Source organism: Delphinapterus leucas, chromosome 15 (assembly GCF_059928025.1).
Source record: "Delphinapterus leucas isolate spDelLeu-1000000601 "Yukka" chromosome 15, BTC_Dleu_Yukka2, whole genome shotgun sequence".
NCBI classification, from domain to species: Eukaryota; Metazoa; Chordata; class Mammalia; order Artiodactyla; family Monodontidae; genus Delphinapterus; species Delphinapterus leucas.
Genome location: NC_143143.1, coordinates 60398455 through 60420888, shown reverse-complemented (window position 1 = coordinate 60420888; position 22434 = coordinate 60398455). Strand labels below are relative to the sequence as shown.

Sequence of the window (22434 nt, the reverse complement as noted above, 5' to 3'; positions counted from 1 at the left end):
GTGGGAGCGCGGGGAGGATGAGAGGAGGGGCGGGTCTTCCGCTGTGTACCTGTGGGATGAAAGATCCCGGGAGGAGTCAGTTTCACAATTATTCATTGAGTCACTTCCTCATTTCATTAATTTATTCATTCGTTCGTTCACTTACTTGTTCAAATATTTACTGAATGGAATCAAGGGCCTGTTGCTCTTCCACGGCTGGGGATCAGCAGCGAGCAAAACAAAGTCCCTGCCTTCTTGTTGTTCACATTAGAGAGCCTTGAACAAGTCACTCTTGTCTCCCAACACTTCCGTGGCTCCCCATCTCAATCTGCTTAAAAAATGTCTCAGGGCCTGCAAGACCCCTGCGAGATGTGCCAGCTCTCCGTCTCATCTCCTAGGCTTCTCAGTATTTCCTCTGCTCCAGGCACACTTCCTTTCTTGCTGTTCCTTGAAGGTGCCAGATGCGTATTTGCATCAGAGCCTTTGTGCTCCCTTTGCCTGGAACACCTTTCACTCTCTGGTGGGCAAGGTGCTCCCTCACTTTCTTCAGGTCTCTCAGACACAATCCCGTCTTAGAGGTCCTCAGCTTCTTTGCCCTCTTGCCTCTCACCACCCTGCCTGAAATGCTCTTCTCTTCTTCTTCCCCTGGTCTGCTCTTGCTTATGCTTCTGGTCTCAGTTTAGGTGTCCCCTCCTCAAGGAGGCCTTTCTACATACCCAGGCTCTGTCAGACGGTCCCCAGTGTATGCCCTCTGGTGCCATGTTAAATGTCTGCCTTCCCCAAGGGCCACGATCCCTGTGAACAGCAGGGTTTCTGGCTGTTTCCAGCACAATATGGCTTAAGAGCACATGCTCTGGACTCAGCCTGGGGTTGAAGCCCAGCTGTTACTGCTTGTGTGATCTTGGGCAGATTATCTCTCTATTATTCAATTTCCTGATGTGTAAAGTGGAGCTCCTCGGAGTTCCTACTTCAGAGCGATGTGTGAGGATTCAATGTGAACTGCTGAGAGCAATGTTTGATACTTAGTGGGGCCCCAGCAAACGTTAGCTGTCATTTTATCTCCCGTGACCTGCAGTCACTGACATTAAACAATCACTTACTGACTCTTTGCTGAATTAATAAAGGAGTGAAAAAATGAAACCTTGTGTGTTTGCATATCCAGGTGAGAAATGCAGGGATCAAAATCTGAGGACAAGGATGCTGGGCAGGTTCCTGGACCCCCAAGGAGTATTGAGCTGACTGTGGGATATGACCTAATTTCAATAAATAAAAATTTTCATTTTCCATAAAACAGATGCCTTTGTGGCTAGGAAAAATGAGAGACCCACAAACATACAGTCTTGAAGTGACGTGGCTACAGAGTCGCTGCCTTTAGTGTTCACTATTGTTGTGGGCTGGGCTCTTGCTGGACAAGCTGGGTGACGAGAGCAGGACTCTTGCCCTCTCTGGGCCTCTGGGCCTCTGGGCCTCAGGGCCTACATTATACAAGGTAGGAGGTTAGAGGTGGGCCAGCCCAGTGTTCACAGCCTTCTCAGACCCATTTTCATAACAAACATTTTGTATCACCCCTTTACTGCCTTAAATGGAATCCAGAGATAATAAAACTGACCTACATGCACTGAGAAAACCAATATCGTGCCCTAACTGGAGAAAAGAAAGGATAGTAATTGGGATAAAATGATCTGTATTTCAATCCTCAGGTATAAGAACAGTACAAAGCAAAATGAAGCCGTTACATGCTGGCCTCTACGTACAGGGCTGTATTATGGTTGATTAAAAATGTTGTTAGTGTGCCGCTGTGGGTGATGTAATTTTTCAAAATGGTTTAAAAAGAAGCCTCAGTAAGATTATGAACAACACAAAGTTCAGTCTTCCCTTGATGGACACAGCAGTTGCATTCCTAGGAAATTTGGTATATATCAAAACCGTGCAAAAAAATACTTTTAAGTTTATATGTTAAATGAATTAGGGTCTAGGTTCACTTTATTAACAGCAGGTTTTCAGCTGCACTAGGTCCTGGCGGGATGTGTGGGAGGAATGACCGTTTTTTGTGATGCAACTATCCCCTTCCCATTGCAGGGCACCCAGCACCAGCCCTGGTTCCCAGTCCCTCCCCCTTCATTGCTGTGTCCACCCCAGATGCCCTCCAACTTCCCAGAAAGTCCAAGAGCCTGGGGGCTCACTCTACACTATGCTCATGCTCAGCTGCAAGCCAGGTCTTTCCACCCTGGAAACTGACTGATGACTTGCCCCAGCTTAAAGGTCTGAAGGTGATCCGCTCCCCATGATCCAGCTCCTCAACTAGTATTTGAGTCCCTGATTCCAGCTGTCACCCCTCTTCACTTTTGTGCCCCTGGGAAAACACTTTCTTATGCCAGGGCATCCCTGGCCCCTCCTCCAGAGGCCTCTGGGTATCCTTCCCCTGTAACACTACCTGATAGCTAATGTTTATTGAACACTTACTATGTCCCAGACACTCTTTTTTTTTTTTTTTTTTTTGCGGTACGCGGGCCTCTCACTGTTGTGGCCTCTCCCGTTGCGGAGCACAGGCTCCGGACGCGCAGGCTCAGCGGCCATGGCTCACGGGCCCAGCCGCTCCGCGACATGTGGGAATCTTCCCAGACCGGGGCACGAACCCGTGTCCCCTGCACCGGCAGGCGGACTCTCAACCACTGCGCCACCAGGGAAGCCCCCAGACACTCTTAAAAGAAACTTAAATACACTAACTTACTCATCCTCATGACAACTCTATGAAGTGAGTTCTATTATCATTTCCATTTTATAAATGGGGAACCCTAGATTCCTAAATGAGTTTGAATCCAGGCATCTCAGATATGAGCCTTGTGTTCCCAACCACTACACCACCCCTGTCTCTCTTTGACCTATAGGACTGTGCTTCCATGGCTGGTTTCTGGACGCAGCTCCAGATGATCTGACTGGAGGTATTTAGGGCCACAATTTGATTAGAAGGGAATGTGAGGGTGTGAAGTTGAAACTACATTTTCATAACATTTATCTAAATATCCTTAACAAAACTGGGTGAGGGGTGGTGCTGAAGGCCCCGCCACCTTCCTACCTCTACCCCTCCCTCCGCCCACCTCCCCCCGCCCCGCCTCCACCCCCAAGTCCCACAACCACTACCAGCTCCAGGCTCCCCCCAACCTTGAAGATCCACCACCACCTGCTCCTGACCCACCCAGCCCCACCCCTTTCTCCCGTAACCCCACTCCCAGTACTACATGCTCCCCCACCCTTCAAAGCTCACTTCCTCCCCAAGTTTCATCCCAGTCCCCTCCAATTTCATCCACACCTTTGTTCCCATCCTGGCCTTACCCCGGTCCCACTCTCTAGTTCCACCTTCCATCACCTGCCTGGCATGTTGTCAGCCTTCAACTACTTTTTATGTCGGAATGTAAGGGGCTGCAATAGTGAAAAGTTAGGTTCCTGCCCTCAGTGAGCTCAAATTCTAGTGGGGACAACTAATAATCATCAAGGAAATAAATACACACGCACTCACACGTACACGTAGCAGTAAGTGCTGAGAAGAAAACTTAAGGTGCAAATGGGAAATGAGAAGGAGGAAGATGTCGCGGTGGAGGGGGTGATCTCGGGAGGCTTCTTGAAGGAAACAGTTATGTAGAGACTTGGCTGAATTAGGGAATGTGTGTGGCCAAGGCCCATGTGGGTGCCAGAGTGGAGTCAGTTTAAAGGGTGGTGTTGGGAGATAAGATGGGGGTGTGTGTTGCGGGGAGCAGACTATGCAGGACCCTGTCAGGTGAGGAGATTTTCAGGGGCAGAGAAGGCAACCACCTCCAGTTATTTCAGAGGCCCAGTTCCATGCTATTCGTTTCCCATGGCTGCTGTAACACATTACCACAAATCTGATGGCATGAAACAACAGACATTTATTCTCTCCTATTTCTGGAGGCCAGAGTATGAAATCAGTATCACTGGGCTGAAATCAAGGTGTTAGGGGGCCATGCTCCCTTCAGAGACACTGGGGAGAACCTGCTCCTTGCTTCTTCCAGGTTCTTGTGGCTGCCAGCATTGTTTAGCTTGTGGCTGCATCACTCCCATCTCTGCCTTTGTGGTCACATTGCTTTCTCCTCCTCTTCTGGGTGGAATCTCCCTCTGTCTCTCTCTCATCAGGACACTTGTGATTGCATTTAGGGCCCACCTGAATAATTCAGGACCACTGTTCCATTTATAGATCTTTAATCACATCTGCAAAGTCCTTTTTGCCATATAAGGTAACATTAACAGGTTCCAAGGATTATGACTTGGATATCTTTTGTGGGAGACATTATTCAATTTATTATATCTACCCTTTCTTCTGATATCTGGTAATTCAATGATTTATTCAATTCTCAGTGCAGTGTAAACCTTGACACTTGTTTCTTTTTCCTTTTTTGTAATGCGATTATCTGATTTAAGTTTTGATTGTTGAGGCATCCATTTCAAAGAGGCATCCCCTTCAATGTGTTTATCTTGAATAAAAACATTGCCAGCCACAGGGCTAGATAAAGAGTCAGGCCATCTTCCCCCATAGAGCTTCCTTTGTTTTAGAGATCTTGTTTGTTTTCAGTAACTGATCATTTGAGCTACCAGTTGTTGTTTTTTTTCTTCTTCCTGGGCTTTAAATTCCCACCCTTAAGTTTTAAATTTACCAATAAAGAGTGAGCCCACAAAATCAGCAACCCCAATAAAACAGAACCCCAGGTGCTGTCTCTCTCTCTCTTTCTCTCTCTTTCTCTGTGACCTCACTGTGTGGCCCCAGGAATGCTGTGTAAATTCCAGGTCTTGTAAAGTAATAAGCCTCTGTTTTTTCAAAGTTCCCTGATGGGTATCACTGAAGGGCATCTTGCACTCATAATACCAACCACAAGGGCCAGTCCAACTATAACACTGGTTATCGATATGCTGAAACTGGCACAAAACACTCAGACTAAATTAATGGCCCATTAGACTTAGTATTATTCCAGCTGCTTTTCTGTTTGTTATGATGAAAAACATCCAGACTAATCCACTTCCCGACCTAATAGGTGCTAATAAATGTTTGTGTGGAAAGAGGAAAGGGAGTTTGCATGCACTGAGTGTACACAGAGCACATAGCACATAGTAAGCCCTCAGTGGATGTTGAATTGAATTGCTTCTTATACAGTGCAGAGAGTCCACGTGATTGTCCTCGACGTTCCAAGAGGTGCAGTTTGTTACTAATGGTGGTCAGGGAGGGAGTGGGGGCTTCAGGATTAGAAACCGGGCATGTCTGACTCCAAGGAATGCGTGCTTTCCCCTACACCAGGGTTTCTCAACTTCGGTACTACGGATATATTGGGCCAGATAACTCTCCGTTGTGGGGTATGCCCTGTGCATTATAGGATAATTAGCAGCATCCCTGACCTCTACCCACTAGATGACAATAGTACCCCCCAAGTTGTGACAATCAAAAATGTCTCTAGACATTGCCACATAACCCCTGGGGGGCAAAGTATTCTCTTCTTGAGAACTACTGCCCTCCATTATGCTGCCCTAGTGGAGGGGGAGGTATAAAGAGATGCCATTTCATCTGGGAATTGAATCCAGGTGTCCCACGGAACAAGTAAGAAACTGTCTCTATGCCACAGAGGTGGAGATCACTGGTTATCTACTGATGTTTACTCTCTGATTCTCTAGTGACTGATTTTAGCTGGGCGCACCTTGCTAGAATAAAGACTACATTTCCTAGCCTTCCTTGCAGCTAGGTGTGATCATGTGACCACATTCCAGCCAATTAGAGGTGATGTGGACAAATTCCCAGCTGTGACCTTGAAGGGAAGTGTCATTCTCCCCTTCACTACTTCTTTCCCTGGTCTTTCTGCCTGGGATATGGACCTGGTAACAACAAGATCAAGGAATCCTGGGTCTCAATACCAGGGAGTCCCGAATTGCCTGGCCAGCTTATACTGGAATATTACTAAAGAAACCAACTTTCTTCTGATTTGAGCCACTGTTATTTAAGAGTTTTGTTAAAGTTGCCAAACCTGCATTCTAACTGTTACAGCCACCCAAGTCAGCCACAGTGGAGAAGGAAAGAAGGCAGGAAAGGAGGAAGGAAGCATGTAGATGGAGGGGCACAGGTGGTCTGGTTGGGCTCAGAGACACTCAGGGAAACCTTCTGGGAAAGACTCTGAGTTGCATCTTGAAGGAAGAGAAAATGTGGAGTGGGGAGCAAGGGGGCAAGCCCTCCAGAAGGGGCTACAGCAGAAGCAAGGGCCTCAAGGAGAGACCCGGGCAAGGTCTTGAAGGACAAGGAGGGCTTAAACAGGCTGAGAAGAGAGAGGAAGGCAAATCAGAGGGGAACCCAGTGCCAAATGGGGAATTTCGCCAGGTGAAAGGAAATCGGGTGTAGGGAATCTGGAGTTCGTCATAAGGCCTGAGGGCAACTGGAGGCTGGAATTGGAGGCAGAGGAATGATTGGGGAGTCCCTGGCCCTCTCTTAGAGGACCCACTCTAGGGCTGAGCAGTCATCCATACCCCATGCCCCATGCCAAGATGAGCATAGCTCTGCTGGGCCTGAATTTTTGACATCTTCTTGTCAAGGGTTCCTCCGGTGGGCAGCCAGGGCCAGCAGGAGTGCAGCCAAAGTCACTGCTTTCAGCCCCAGGACCACAAGAGTGAGCACAGACAGGAGGCCTGGGGGACACAGAGGAAAGCTCAGGAAGGACCCCAGCTGAGCCCCCAACAGCCCACACCTCAGTGCCTCTATGGTGGAGTTGGGTCAAGCTTCTGTATAACCTCTGGGGCCTCATCCTTTTTACCCTGGAAGAGATCAAAGACCTCCCATCCCCCTGTCCCAGGCTCGAAGAGCCTTTGCCCAATATCCTACCTGTACCTTTAATCATCTTGACAGCATCTCTGACCTCTGATAACAATAGAAAATTGCTTTCGTTATATACTGCTCAGCTCCTCTGTCCCAGGCCCTGAGCTAAGCACTTCCTAATTGCCTTATATAATCCTCAAACTAATCTTCCAAGGTAGGATAACAATCCAGCTTGTATAGATAAGGAGACAGATCCAGAGTGGGGAAGTGATTTGCTCAGGTCTACATGTGTCAAAGTAGTGATGGGACCAAGTGGTTTGGCTCCCAAGAATGGCAGGAACAGGGCTGAGCATCAGGGAAGCTAACCTGGTCACCTCTATTCCAAGTTCGCCCCAGTTATCAAGTGCCCTTGAGTGTACCTTGAGGTGATGTGACAGGCACAGTTCTGGGCACTTGACACATGTGGCCCCATTGGATCTGTACATAACCCCATGAGGTAGGTTCTCTGTTTCTTATCTCCCTTCTTCCCCCTAGATCACAGAGGAGGGCACCAGAGATTCAAGGAGTAAGGCAACTTGTCCATAATCTCACAGCTAGAAAGGGGCTCAATCCAGGAAGCCTGGCTACAAAGCCATGTTCTTCAGCACTGTTATGCACATCTTCATAGTGTAGCCTTGCTCTGAATCACGGGGAGCTCACCACCTCGTAAGCAAGACTGCCCACTGAACAGTTAGTACTGACTGTTAGAAGGTCCTTCCTTTGACTGAGCTTTAATGTGGTTCTCTGGGTTCTGGTTCTGCAGCTGAGATGGAGTCCTGGGAACTGTCTTAGTGGCAGAAGGGCCCTAGAAGTCTGGGACTGCACCTTTCCCATGGCCAAGCCATCTCTGGCCCCACTTACCTGTGGGAGCCTGGTTAACGCCACTGGAGATAGGTACACTCACCTGATGGAAATACCTTGGCTGCACGTTCACTGGTGAATTCTGACTCTTGGAGAGAAGTGTGCTTTGCTGCCAGGGAGAGAAGTGGTCTCACACTCCTCTTTCTTTCTATTACTCCACTTCCTGAGTCCCTGTGTTAGGAGCTGGGGTCCCTGAGATGAGTCTGCCAGTTTCTGCCTGGGCTGGGGGCTAGAAGTCAAGCCCTGTAGTTAGAACTGCATGAGCCTCTCTGGGGTAGGGACAATGCTTGCTTCATTGCAGTGTCTGCAGCACCTAGTACAGTGTAGAGTAGTCAACAGGCATGCAACAGATGTTTGTTGAATCATTAACAGTCTATAAAATGTTCTGTGGAGCTCAGAATGGGGATAAATTAACTCTGCCTGGGAGAAGGAGAAGGTGTCACAGAGGAGGGGCTATTTGTGCTGGGCCTTGAAGGATGAGTAGAAGTTCTCCGTAGAAAAGGAGAAAGCATTCCAGGCAGAGGGAATAGCTTATGTAAAGGCCTTGAGGCTAAGAAGAGCTAGCTTGTTTGGGACATGATGAAATTTTCCTTGTGGACCACCTCCCCCTCTCCCCCAACATCTCCTAAACCACCTGTCTCACCTTTGACTCTCAGCCTGGTGCCCTGTCCAGATAGGTATTGCCCGTTGGGTTTCCTCTGAAACTTTACACAGTAATAAGTGCCTGAATGCTCAGTGGAGATGCCACGCAGAAGAATGCTGAAATCATTGTTGGAAGCCCGGACCGCTGTCACATTGGGGTAGGAGATACCTCTAAAGTTGTAAATGGCCTCCCGGCTCAGACCAGCTCCCCGAAACCACCTGATGGGTCTGGGGGGACCATCTCCAAGCACCGTGCAGTTCAGTAAGACAGTGTCTCCAGTGGTCGCCAACACCAACTCCTGGGGTTGGATGATCCAGAGGTCTGGCTCTGGGTCCCCAGCTCCTGCAGCCAAAGAGAGGACTTTGTTGTTCCCTCTCTCCCTCCGTAGTCCAATCATTTCCTCCCTCATATCTACCCTCCCTTTGCTTCCCCTGTTTTCTTCACTCAGTCACTCCCTCCCGCATTCCCTTGTTATTCACTAATTGATTCACTCAGTAAAGGAATTCTCAGTACCTACTATGTGCTGATGCTAGGATTGGGGAAAAGGAAGCTTGCTAAGACCTACAAATGTCCTGCCCTGGAGAAGTTCTCAGTCTGGGGGTGGAGATGGTCCAGAAAATCCCCCTGAGGTTGGAAACCCAGAGGACTGCAGGACTAAGAGAAGCTTGGAAGGAGTCAGAGAAGACTTCCTGAAATGCTTGCATTAAGTTAAAATGAACCCCCCTCCCCACTCCACCACACATAATGTGGATACCCTCCATGTCAACGGTTTACAGGGGTTTCACAAACATCAATTCTTCTATTTCATCACCTGAATATCCCTTGAAGTAGGAATTTTGTTGCCTATTTTGCAAGTTCAGCACTTGAAGGAGATAGAGCTGAAGTGACTAATTTAAGAACACATTTCTACTGAATGACAGACCCAGGATTTGGGTGTCCAGGTCACCAATGGTGGACTTATAGATAGTATGACTGGTTACTTGGGGATTAAATGATCAGCCCCAGTTCTTGACTCTCCTCTGATAGTGTGGCACATCCATACTCTTGCTGTGGATTCATGGTGGCCAGGTACACTTCCTTGTCTCTTAACTTTGACCTTAGCCATGTGACTTGCTTTAGCCAATGGGCTGTTAGCAGATATTATATGAGTAGAAGCTTGAAATGTGCTTAGGGTGTTGGGACTTGCCCTCTTGTGCTTCTGCCATCTCCATGAGAAATATGTACTCTGGCCAGTCTGGGCCCTGGAATGAGACATGTAGAACAGAACCACCCCAGCTGCCTGTAAATGTGTGAGTGAGACATACTCATTGTTATATGCCATGGAGATTTTGTGTGTGCAGCATGATTGTGGATAAAGGTGACTGATGCAGGGAGATAGATCAGAGCAGAATGCTATGACCTGCAGGGCCTGATACTCACTCTTCACAAGCACGGAGGTGCCCTCATCCAGCTTCTTTCCTGAGTGCTCATTCAAGCCATCAAGTCTCACACAGTGGTAGGTTCCAGCATGTTTCGTGGTGACATTGTGGATATAGATGGAATAGTCGCAATTAAGTGGTTCCAGTGTCTTCTGGATCATGGGCATTACCCCGGGGAAGAAGCCATGTTTGAAGTTATAAATTTCCTGCTGGCCCTGGTTGCTCACCTTGACCCATTGTATCATGTCATCAGTGCAGGAGCCGACTACTGTACACCTCAGCAGGAGTGTCTCACCTTCTGCCACCAGCATGGGGCCCTCAGGCTGCAGGACCTGCCATTTACCCCCCTTGCTCTGCTCAGAAGCTCCTGCAACAGAGGAAGAAAGGCCTTGTGCTGGGCTGGAAGGACTTGGAGCCCTAAGAGGCAAACTTAACATAAACCAGCCATCAGCTGGTCAAGAACAATTGCTTAGAACACTTGAGGGGTGTTGTTGGAGAGGGAAGTAAAAGAGGAGATGAGGCAGCTGGCTGGAGAGAGAGAGAGAGCAGGGCTATTAAATGGATTACTTATGAGTAATAGATGGCACTTGAGTGCTCACCATGTGCCAGGCAACGCATGTATTATCTCATTTATTCCTCCAACACTCCTTAGAGGTTGGCAGCATCATCCCCATCTTACAATAGAAGACATTGAGAACCCAGAAAGAGTTAGGTAGCTTTCCCAGGATCACTGCTAATTGGGCTGAATTTTGCCTCCCCCACAAATTCATATACTGAAGTCCTAACTCCCAGTACCTCAGAATGAGACTCCATTTGGAGATAGGGTCTTTAAATAGGTGATTAAGTTAAAATTAGGTCACATAGGTGGGTCCTAACCCAAATATAACTGGTGACCTTATAAGAAGAAGATAGATTGAACTATTGAGTTTGGCTTGAGACTGGGCACAGAGAAGGAAGGCCAAGCCCTCCCAATGGAAGTTCTTCTACACCTGGGTTATGAACAGCAACTCAGGTACTCCCTCCAAGAGCTCTGTGAGGTTCTCCATTTCTGAGAGAAAACTAATGCTCAAGGAGGTGCAGAAACCTGAGGGGAACCATGCATTCAGTAGGTGTCATGGCCAGGATTTGGACTCAGATCAACTGCCTCAAGATTCTGCTCACTACAGGTCATCAGCTTTGTGCCTCGAGTTTCCCTTCATCTGTGCTTCCATCAGGCCTTGGGAATAACTTGGTCTCATTCCAAGACTTAAGTTTGTATCGCGGTGTTTCTCAGTTGGGAGTGAGGTAGGGAGTAGAATGAAGCAAACCTTCCCTTCTAACAGGATCTAGGGAAGGGTTGTGGAATTCTAAATTAATTTCCCCTCATCTTCAGCTAGGCATGTGCCATTAGCCACTAAGAACTGCCTCACAGCTGTGACCAAGTGACACCCCACATTCAATCCTAGGAATTTCGTTTGTCCTTAGTTCCGGGAAGTTCAGCAAACACCCACCCCCAAACACCATTATTTGAGTCAGTCAGACCTTGTTCTCTCTAATTCTTTCTAGTCGTTCTTCCCCTGGCCTCAGGTAGTTTCCTCACATGGATGTGCTAAACTGTGCCCATCACTCAGCACAGGGCTGAGAATAATGCCTGCTCCCACCTGTAAAACTGGAAAACCTCATGATCGACAGGGCAATGGGTAGACTACACAGAAGGGAGTACTCTACCTAGAGAGAGGTGCTCTGGTCCCACCTAGCAAATCTAGAAAGCAAGGTCCCAAAATAATAAAATATAGTAACATTCTATTGTGAGGCTTATAATGCATGTGTAGGTAAAGTTAAGGCAATAATAGAATAAAGGCTGGCGTGGGCAGAATGTTAGTATACCATCATAAGGTTCTTATACTATATGTGAAATGGTATGATATCGCTTAAGGTAGATGTTGATAAATTACAGAGGTATATTATAAACCCTAAAACAACCACTAAACTTCAAAATAAAGTTATAGCTAATAAGCCAATAAAGTAGAGAAAATAACTTTATAAAAATATTAAATTACCAAATGAAAACAGAAAAAGAGGAAAAAGGGAACAAAGAACAAGTAGAACAAATAGGAAAGTAATAGATTTAGACCTAATCATATCAAAGATTACTTTAAATGTAAATGGTCTAAATATTCCCTGTAAAAGTTAGAGATTGTCAGATTGGACAAAAAAGTAATATCCAACTACATGTTGCCTACAAGAACTCCACTGTAAATATAAAGATAAAAATATGTTAAAAGAAGAATGATGGAAAAAGATATATCATAGTAACACTAATCAAAAGCTGGAGTGACTATATTAATATCAGATAAAGTAGATTTTGGAGCAAAAAATATCTCCAGGAATAAAGAATGACATTTGACAATGATAAAGGGGTAAAATAATCAAGAAGACATAAAACCCCCAAGCATTTATGCACCTAATAACAGAACTTGAAAGTATATGAAGCAAAACCCAACAGAACTGCAGGGAGAAACAGACAAATCCACAGTTACAGTCTGAGATTTCAATATCCTTATTTCAATAGTTGATAGAACAAATAGGCAGAAAATCAGAAAGAATACAGAAGATTTAAAAATACTATCAACAACTTAGTCTAATTGATATTTACAGAAAATTATATCCCCAAATAGCAGGATATACAGTTACTTTCAATTGTACAAGGAACATTTATAAAGATAGAGCATGTTCTGAGTCATAAAAAAGTCTCAATAAATTAAAAAGAATTCAAGTCATGAAAAGCATGAACTTTGACCACAATGGAATTAAATTAGTAGAATCAGTAACAGACAGATGCCACGAAAACTTCAGATGTTTGAAAACTAATACACGAGTCAAAGACAAAATAAAAGGGTAATTAGGAAGTATTTTGATCTGAATGAAAACGAAAACACAGCATTAAAGTTTGTGGCATGTTGCTTAAGCTGGTGGATATTTTAGCATTAAATGCTTATTTAGGAAAGAAGAAAAGACTTAAATGAATGCCCGTAGTTTCATCTTAAAATAGAAAAAAGGAGCAAATTAAATCAAAAGTAAATAAAAGAAAGGAAACTACAAGGATCTGAGTGAAAATCAATAAAGTAGAAAACCAAAAACAATAGAGAAAATCAACAAGAATAAAACCTTTGAGAAGATCATTAAAACTAATACATCTCTAGCCCTTCTGAATAAGGAGAGAAGGAGAGCGAGAGAAAGAGAAAGAGAGTGTGAGAGCCATAGATAGGTATCAGGAATGAGAGAGGTGACACCAGTACAGTTTTTACAGATATTAAAAGGATAATCAGGCATTGTTATTAACAAGTTTCATGGCTATATATACTTAACAACACAAACAAATTTCTTGAAAATCACAAACTACCAAAGCTACCTCAAGAAGAGACAAACAGATGTTTCTATCGATTTAAAACATTTAATTTGTTTTAAAAACCTTCCCACAAAGAAAACTCCAAGTCCAGATAGCTTCACTGGTGAATTCTACCATATATTTAGATACAACACCAAAATCTTGATTGATAAAAGAACACGTTGATAAATAAAAATTAAGAACTCTTAAAAGGAGTTCAAAAGACACTTGTGAAAGAAGAAAAGACAAGCCACAGAGTAGGAACAAATCTTTGCAAAGCATACATCTGATAAAAGGTTTGTAACCAGAATATACAAAGAATTCTCAAAACTCAATAATAAGAAACACAATTTAAAAATGGGAGTTGAACAGACCCTCATCAAAAAAAGTGCACATGAAAGATATTCAACATCATTACACATTAGGGAAATGCAAATTAAAACTACAATCAGATATCACTACACACCTTTTAGAATGACTAAAATTGAAAAGGCTGACTATACCAAGTGTTGGCTAAAATTGAAAAGGCTGACTATACCAAGTGTTGGCAAGGATGTGGGGGAAATGTTATCCTCCTACATTGATGATGAAAATGTAAAGTGGTACAACCACTTTGGAAAACACTTTGGCAGTGTCTTAAAAAGTTAAACAATCACCTACCATATGATCCAATCATTTTATTCTTAAGTATTTTCCCAAGAGAAATGAAAGCATATGTCCACACAAAGACTTTTATATGAATGTTCAAAGATGCTTTATTTGTAATAGCCCCAAACTGCAAACAACCCAAATGTCTGTCAATAGGTTAGTGGAAAAACAAACTGGTTTATCCATAAGGTAGCTAGAAATGAAAAGAAATGACTATTGATATGTGCAACAATATGAATGAATCTCAGAATCATTACAATGAGTAAAAGAAGCCAGGCAAACAGGAGTATATACTGTATGATGTTTGTTGTATAAAGTTCTAGAAATTGCAGACTACTCTATAGTGATAGAAAGCAGATAAGCTGTTGCCTGGGGAGGAGGAGGAGTGGAAAGGGTGAATCACAAGGAAACTTTTATGGGTGTTTGAGGTATTCCTCATCTTGATTATCTTGGTGATAAGTTCACAAGTGTGAAATGTCCAATGCCCACAAAACTTGTCAAATTGTACACCTTAAATATGTACAGTTTATTGTATGTCAATTATACCTCAATAAAGCTGTTAAAAAATTTATAAAGATGAAGCTTCTGTGTGTGATGAGAAAGGGAGAACTAATGGAGAAGAGGCAGTGGGAGGAGATGAGGGCTCAGAAAGTCTCATGATTCTTATCCCAGTTGGGGTGAGTCTGGGAAAGTGAAATAGCAGGGAGGAAACTGGAGCCTGGAATAAGGCCCCGTGCCCCACACCCCTCTCTCTCTCCCTTTCTTGATTCTCCTTCTATGTTGTCACATGGGCTTTGGGAATTGTCCTGGGTGCTTTGTCTCTACCTTAGCTGTGGAGCTGGACCATTCCCTTTCCCACAGCTCTGGGATTTCTTTCCACCCATTTTCCATCTGCATGCTCTTGTTTTTCATGATTCCTGTTGAGGGGTTCCCTTTTGGAAGCATGATAGAAATCAATATTTTTCAAAAATATTTTGAATATATTTTATTCCGGTTAGTTTAGATATATGATTTCCTAACCTAGTGCCTAACATGTAATGGACACTCAAAAGTCTTTGTGAAACAAGTTAATAAGAATTACGATTCACATTTTCCTCGAGAAAACCAGCTGGAAGAAGAGAAGTGGTGCCCCAAGTCACAGCCAGTGAACGAGGGAGCATCCAGGTCTGACTCCACACCAGGGTCCCACTGGGGCCTCTCTTGGGGGTGACAATTCTGGAGGACCCTAGGTGTGATGAACAGAATCTAGACCTCAGTAGGGCTTGGGGCAGAGACCCACATGGGCAGGCGGTGGAATGAGCCCACTGATAGCCATGCATCTTGTCTGGTGGATCAGAGGGTTCTGGGCTCAGAGGGTGAGTTGTACCCAGAAGGCCCAAAACTCAGGAGCTAAATCAGCCTGATCCTGACTTAGAGGAGACATGGGTATGATAATAATAGCCAACAGTTATTAAATCTTTACATCGTGCCAGGTATTTATATGCATTATCTCATTGAATCCTCCAAACAAAGAGGTGGGTCCTAGGATTAGTCGCATTTTGGCTCATGGATGTTTGATTTGTATCGTCGCACAGGGCCCAAACCTTAGACAGGCCTCATGCTTGCCTTAATGCTCTACTGCTGCTGTCTTAAAATTCTTAATACTTTTTTTTTAACGTCTTTATTGGAGTATAATTGCTTTACAATGGTGTGTTAGTTTCTGCTTTATAACAAAGTGAATCAGTTATACATATACATATGTTCCCATATCTCTTCCCTCTTGCATCTCCCTCCCTCTCACCCTCCCTATCCCACCCCTCTAGGTGGTCACAGAGCACCGAGCTGATCTCCCTGTGCTATGCGGCTGCTTCCCACTAGCTATCTATTTTACGTTTGGTAGTGTACATATGTCCATGCCACTCTCTCACTTTGTCACAGCTTACCCTTCCCCCTCCCCATGTCCTCAAGTCCATTCTCTAGTAGGTCTGTGTCTTTATTCCCGTCTTACCCCTAGGTTCTTCATGCCCTTTTATTTATTTATTTATTTTAATTTTTTATTTAATTATTTTTTTCCTTAGATTCCATATATATGTGTTAGCATACAGTATTTGTTTTTCTCTTTCTGACTTACTTCACTCTGTATGACAGACTCTAGGTCCATCCACCTCACTACAAATATCTCAATTTCGTTTCTTTTTATGGCTGAGTCATATACCTTGAGAAAACCATAATTCAAAGAGTCATGTACCAAAATGTTCATTGCAGCTCTTAATACTTTTTGAACAAAGGACCTGTACTTTTATTTTTCACAAGGCTGGGCAAATTATGTAGCTGGTCCTGGGCTGAGCCTCACCATTTTTATATTTAATACAGTAGCCCTAGAGAAAGGCCCCAAAGAGCAGTTCTTTGTAGATAGGCATACAAGTGTCTGAGCCAGAACCCGGCGGTATGAGCCCAGAGCCTGGGAGCTTAACATTCCTGTGCTGCCCAAGAAGTTCTGCTTCTCTCAACACTTGGTCTGCACTCTGCTGGGATCAGGAAAGTTCTCAGCTCTCCCCTCCCCCTCCATCTTGGTGGGGTCAAGCCCCTCCTGGCACCTCTCTGTGGGATCAGCCAGGGGTGGATCCTGTTCTGTCCCAGATCCTACTCACCCCAGAGGACGAGGAGCAGTGCCAGCAGCCAGGAGCGGGGAGATGAATGAGCCAGGTGGGTAGGGGTGGGCATCACTGGGGGCAAAGTGTGCCTCCCGTGGTCTCCTAGACTGGCCACCATTCCGTTCTCTGATCGGTGTTGGAGTCTGAAGTGAGATCTGTGGGCAAGGCTTTTTCTGCTTCTCATGGCCAAGGCTACTTGGGGAAATATTTTCACTACAGCAAGACAAGGCTGCTGGTGTAAGAGGAAGAAGCTGGGTGGAGAGGTTTCCGGCTTTCGTGTCTGAGCAGTAGTTCCTGTAATCACTCTGTCAAAGACTTAATGACCTTTTCCAGACCCTGTCCTTGGCATCCTGGAAGGGAGATGAGCTTGGCTGTCATACTGTGCCCTCAAGTCAGCCCGAATTTGGATCAAAAATCAGGTCTGCCTCTTCCTGGCTGTGTGACATTTCAGAGTCACTTGTCATCTTTGAGCCTTTGTTGCCTCATTTGCAAAATGGGGACAGTAACAATCCCTTCCTAAGAAAGGTGTTGCAGGAATGATATATGTGTGTGAGGGCTTAGCATAATGTAAAGGCTAAACATATTAGCCATCATTATTCATAATATGTAGGAAATAGAGGAGGTGATATTTGCTTAAGAAGGATTTATTATCAAGCTTCCCAGAGGCCTCCTTTTAACATTGCAGGGTGACACACACTCTCTTCCTAATTGTGTAATCATGGGCAACTTTATAAACCTCCATTTCCTGGGGTCCAAATGTAACACACTCGGATTGTGCAAAAATCTGTGTTTTGTGGTACCTTAATTTTCTGTAATTGATCTAAACTTCCTTGGGACCCCCCCGCCCCCATTATGCTACCTATCAGGAAGGAAAAGATTAAGTGTGCTAATTAATCCCAGGCTCTTCCAGGTCTGACAGCCTCTTTAGCTGCACTGTTTGGATTCAAATCTTGGCTTTACACAGATCTGGCTGTGTGACCCTAGGACAATCACTGATCCGTAAAATTAAAATAAAAATATGCTTGCAAGTATGGGGTGGAGTAAGCACTGTATATGCTGCCATCATTCTCTCTTAGGTTAACTCAGTCTTTTCTAGAAAATAAAAGAAGCTCAAGCTTTCAGTGCTTCCCTTCTTCTTTCCTAATGCAGATGGTCCTGGGTGCAGAGGAAGCTGAAGTTTCTTTCTGGGGTGGAATAGCGGGCCTTGGGTTTGAACACTGTCTTGGGGTCTGGGTCTGTCTTGGAGGTTGGTCTAGTTTCATCCCTGAGCACTTTTCACTGGGTCTGTCAAGGTGTGGCTGGTCCTGTATGGCCTTTGGGACCTTTCATTGGCACCACTGCTAAATTGCATTGCTTCCTCTACTTGTTCTCCTGTTGAGGAGGCCCATCTATTGGAACCTCTTTGAACAGATCACAGGCCTAGAAAATTCCGCCAGACTCTCAGGACCTCCATGTCATCCTCACAGGGGAACTTTTGAATCAGCCACTTATCTGTGTGAATTCCATTCTCAGCTATTTCTTTCATTCTCAAGTTTTTTTAAAATTAGTTTAATTTATTTTAATAGGTAAGGCATTGTATTGGTTAGCCACTGCTGAGTAACAAATCATACCAAAAATGTTGTGACTTAAAACAATAACCATTTATTTAACTTGTGATTCTGTGGGTTGATAATTTCATCTGGGCTCAGCTCCATTGTTCTTCATATCTCTGCTGATTTTTGACTGGTATTGCTATGCATTCAAGATCTGCATCAAGTTGGCTAAATTGCTTTGCTACTGGGGTTGGCTGACTGTTGCCTGGGCCACCTCAGTTTTCCTCCATATGGTCGCTCATTCTCCAGGAGGCTAGTCTGGGCTTGCACAGTTGAAAGGGACAGTTTTGAGAAAGAGCAGAAGTTCTAAGGTACAATGTCACTTCTGCCACATTCTTTTGGCCAAAGGAAGTCACAAGACCAGACCAGATTCAAGGGATGGAAAATAGACTTCACCTCTTAATAAGAGGAGCTGCAAAATCAGATCGCAAAGGGCATGGATACAGGGAGGGGGTAAAGAATTATATATATTTTTGTAATTTACCACAGGGATCCATGGGGTTCAAAATTCACATGATTTAAAGTCTCCTTCATAGGGCTCCCTAATATTATGTTCCCTAGGGTTAACCATGGTTGCAAGCTTCTGGAGACATTCAGTTCCCTCACTATTTCTGATCTGTTGCTCAGATGTCAGGTTGAACATGGCCCCTTGTGTGGTCTGTGGCACCCTAGGAAGGTTCCTGGACACCCTAAGAAGCCAGGTCAAATCCCTTCTTCCCTAGGATTTCTAAATACACTTGGGGTTTATATATGCCATTCTCACCACACCCCAGAGTTTTGACCCCAGGGTATGGTTGCCAGGACCCTAGCATCTCAACTCCTGCTCTTTCTCCCCCTTACTTGCCACCCTCATCAAATCATAGGGAAGACATCCCCTTCTTTCTTTCTGTAGGGACTTTCCTAACCTCAACTCTCTTCTGAGCAGATGGTCTTCTTTGTTTTGGCTGGAATCCCTTTGGCCCCCTCATTGAGGCAACAAGTCTTAGGCTCCATCTTTGATAAGGGACAGAGCTGCACAGGAAGGACTGGACTACTGTGAGGAGGAAAAATGCACAAGGAAGTACATAAAAAATATTAAACTTGTCCCTTCACCATAAAAAGGGTGCCATATGATTAGCATGTGGGGCACTGGCTCCCAGTAATTTCTCAGTATCTAGGAGCAGTGATTCTCCTCCTGGTTTAGTGGACTTGGTACTTGGTTGTTGCAGGAATGGTGATGTCTATTACTAGCTTGAGGAGTTAGTCTAAATTGTTTTCAACAGGGGCAACTGAGGTATATATAAAACACAAGTCCACACTTAACATTGACTTTTTTCTCTCTGCAAAAACGGAACTTTGTAAAACAACAGCTTCTTCATTGTTTACCACAAAATGGAAAACCCAGTAAGCAAATCTAGGGAAAATATTCAACCTCATCAGCAAAAACAAACAAACAAAAAACAAAAAACAAAAACAATTTAAAAAACAGCACTGGTGTTTTTGTAATCAACATTTATCTCCATTTCTTTCTCTGTTCTCCTCTTTATCAGAGGAGCTAAATCCTGGGGACCACATTTTTCAGAACTCCTTGCCAGGTTTGCTTGGGATTCAGTTCTACTGAGGAGAGATGCTTGCATTAGATTTGGAAGGTGAAAGAGAAGGAGAGGCATGATTGCCCCTCTAGAAATGGAGAGGGGAAGATGTGTGGGCATCAGAAGGTGACAAATGTGAGGTTTTGCAGTGGCCCCCACCATAAATCTTCCATAAATCACTTGTAAATCACAGGCAGCTGTGACCACTGGTGGTGGGTTCCTATGAATATTGCAGATTCTTGGTTCTTCAGAAGCTAGGAATAAACTAGGGAGGTAAAGCTGTGAGGATGTCCAGTGTTCTGTATGCAACAAATCTCCCAGTTTCCATGAGAATAAAGCAGGATTGCATGGCTTTTTTTCTTTTTTTGACCTCTTGAATTCATCTAGCATAATTTCAGCCATTTTCTTTTTCTTCCTTCCTTCCTTCCTTCCTTCCTTCCTTCCTTCCTTCCTTCCTTCCTTCCTTCCTTCCTTTCTTTCTTTCTTTCTTTCTTTTTTCTTTCTTTCTCACTCTCTGTCTCTCTTTCTTTCTCCCTCTCTGTCTCTCTTTCTTTCATTTTTTGGCTGGGCCACGTTGCATGTGGGATCTTAGTTCCCTGATCAGGGATCGAGCCCACGTCCCCTGCATTGGAACAGCAGAGTCTTAACCACTGGACTGCCAGGGAAGCCCATTCTCTTTATTTAGAAGAGCATTTGGTGTCTCATTAATACTGAAGCCTCTAGGTCCTTGAACCTGACTCTCTGCTGTTTGCAACTTGTCCTGTCCTGTGGCTTGATTCCCCTTTTTTGTCTATTTTTTCTTATTTTATGTCAAATCCCATGACATGTTTGTTGGTATTGTTTTAATTTTTGTTGAGGTATGACTTACAGAGCAGTGTATGTAAGGGAACAAAAATGTAGCTCACTGAAATTTTAGATTTTTAAAATTTCTGTATACACGCATGTAATCACCACCTCAAGATATTGAGTTTTTTTTTTTAAAAATTAATTTATTTATTTATGGCTGTGTTGGGTCTTCGTTGTTGCATGCGGGCTTTCTCTAATTGTGGCGAGCGGGGGCTACTCTTTATCGCAGTGTGTGGGCGTCTCATTGCGGTGGCTTCTCTTGTTGTGGAGCACGGGCTCTAGGCGAGCGGGCTTCAGTAGTTGTGGCACTCAGGCTCAGTAGTTGTGGCTTGCAGGCTCTAGAGCACAGGCTCAGTAGCTGTGGCGCACAGGCTTAGTTGCTCTGCAGCATATGGGATCTTCCCGGACCAGGGCTTGAACCCGTGTCCCCTACATTGACAGGCGGATTCTTAACCACTATGCCACCAGGGAAGTCCCCTGCTCCTTTCTATTCAATCTCTGACTCCATAGGCAGCCACCAATCTATTTTCTGTCACCATAGATTGGTTTTGCAGATTCTTGAATTTCACATAAGTAGAATTATACGATGACTGGTGTCTGGCTTCTTTCACCCATCTTAAAGCGTTCTTTTGTGGATTATTTTTCTTTATTGTGGTTAAAAATATCTCCTACCAATAAATCTACCATCTTAACCCTTTTAAAATGTACAACTCAGCAGTGTCAAATATATTTACATTGCTGGGCAACAGATAACAGAAAATTTTCATCTAGCAAAACTGAAACTATACCCACTAAACATTAACTATCCAGCCTTGTCCATGGCAACTGTCTTCCTACTTATTGTTTCTATGATTTTGACTACTTTAGATACTTAATATGAGTGGAGTCATGCAGTATTTTTCCTTTGTGGCTGGGTAATTTTGCTTAGCATAATGTTCTCTAGCTTCAACCAAGTTGTAGCATGTGACGGGATTTCCTTCCCATCTGAATAATATTCCATTGTATGGACATACCACATTTTATTTATCCATTTATCTGTTGATGGACATTTGGGTTGCTTATCTCTTGCTTATTGAGAATAATGCTGTGATGAACATGAACGTGCAAATATCTCTTCAAGATCCTGCTTTGAATTCTTTTGGATATATACTGGAGGTGAGATCGTTGGATCATATAATAGTTCTCTTTTTAACATCTTTATTGAAGTATAATTGCTTTACAATGGTGTGTTAGTTTCTGCTTTATAGCAGTGAATCAGCTATACATATACATATATCCCCATATCTCCTCCCTCTTGTGTCTCCCTCCCATCCTCCCTATCCCACCCCTCTAGGTGGTCACAAAACACTGAGCTGATCTCCCTGTTCTGTGCAGCTGCTTCCCACTAGCTATCTATTTTACATTTGGTAGTGTATATATGTCAATGCTACTCTCTCACTTTGTCCCAGCTTACCCTTCCCCCTCCCTGTGTCCTCAAGTCCATTCTCTACGTCTGTGTCTTTATTCCTGTCCTACCTCTATGTTCTTCAGAACATTTTTTTTTTAGATTCCCTATATATGTGTTAGCATACGATATTTGTTTTTCTCTTTCTGACTTACTTCACTCTGTATGACAGACTCTCTTTTAAATTTTTTGAGAAACTTCCATACTATTTTCCATTCCCACCCACAGTGACCAAGGGTTCCCATCTCTCCACATCCTTGTCAGCACTTGTTATTTTTTGTTCTTTTAATAGTCACCATCCTAATGGATGTGAGATGATATCTCATTGTGGTTTTAAAAATTTAATTGAGTTTTTAATTGAGATATAGTTGACATCTAACATTATATTAGTTTAAGGTGTACAACACAATTAGTTGACATTTGTATATTGAGAACTTTTAAGATTTACTCTCAGCAACTTTCAAATATTCAGTAGAGTATTATTAACTATAGTCACCATGCTGTACATTACATCCCCATGACTTACTTATTTTATAACTGGAAGCTAGGGCATTTTGACCTCCTTCACCTATTTTGTCTCCTGCCCCCACAGGT

At 44.0% G+C, this 22434-nt stretch overlaps 1 protein-coding gene across 2 annotated transcripts; it reads right to left on the bottom strand.

Moving 5' to 3' along the window:
- Positions 1 to 20: 20 nt before the first annotated feature.
- Positions 21 to 16734, bottom strand: SIRPB2 (signal regulatory protein beta 2). Of its 2 annotated transcripts, XM_022592823.3 has the most exons (5): positions 16385 to 16734; positions 9741 to 10106; positions 8322 to 8663; positions 7722 to 7787; positions 21 to 6651 (listed from the first exon to the last, which is right to left on the bottom strand). In XM_022592823.3, exons 1-5 carry the CDS (start codon positions 16569 to 16571, stop codon positions 6554 to 6556), a joined length of 1059 nt encoding a protein of 352 aa, XP_022448531.1. In that variant the 5' UTR covers positions 16572 to 16734; the 3' UTR covers positions 21 to 6553. The 2 variants fall into 2 exon arrangements, with proteins under 2 accessions (XP_022448531.1, XP_089752772.1); XM_089896646.1 differs by lacking the exon at positions 21 to 6651 and having other exon boundaries at positions 7682 to 7991; positions 16385 to 16598.
- Positions 16735 to 22434: the final 5700 nt, after the last annotated feature.

What these genes read in the sequence shown, in the direction of transcription:
- SIRPB2 (XM_022592823.3), bottom strand. Translation starts at nt 16,571, where the DNA reads ATGAGAAGCAGAAAAAGCCTTGCCCACAGATCTCACTTCAGACTCCAA. An exon ending in CACCAGGCTGAGAGTCAAAG is followed by an intron (nt 7,788 to 8,321) that starts GTGAGACAGGTG and finishes TCTCCCTGGCAG; the next exon opens with CAAAGCACACTTCTCTCCAA. An exon ending in AGCCAAGGTATTTCCATCAG is followed by an intron (nt 6,652 to 7,721) that starts GTGAGTGTACCT and finishes TGTGTCCCCCAG; the next exon opens with GCCTCCTGTCTGTGCTCACT.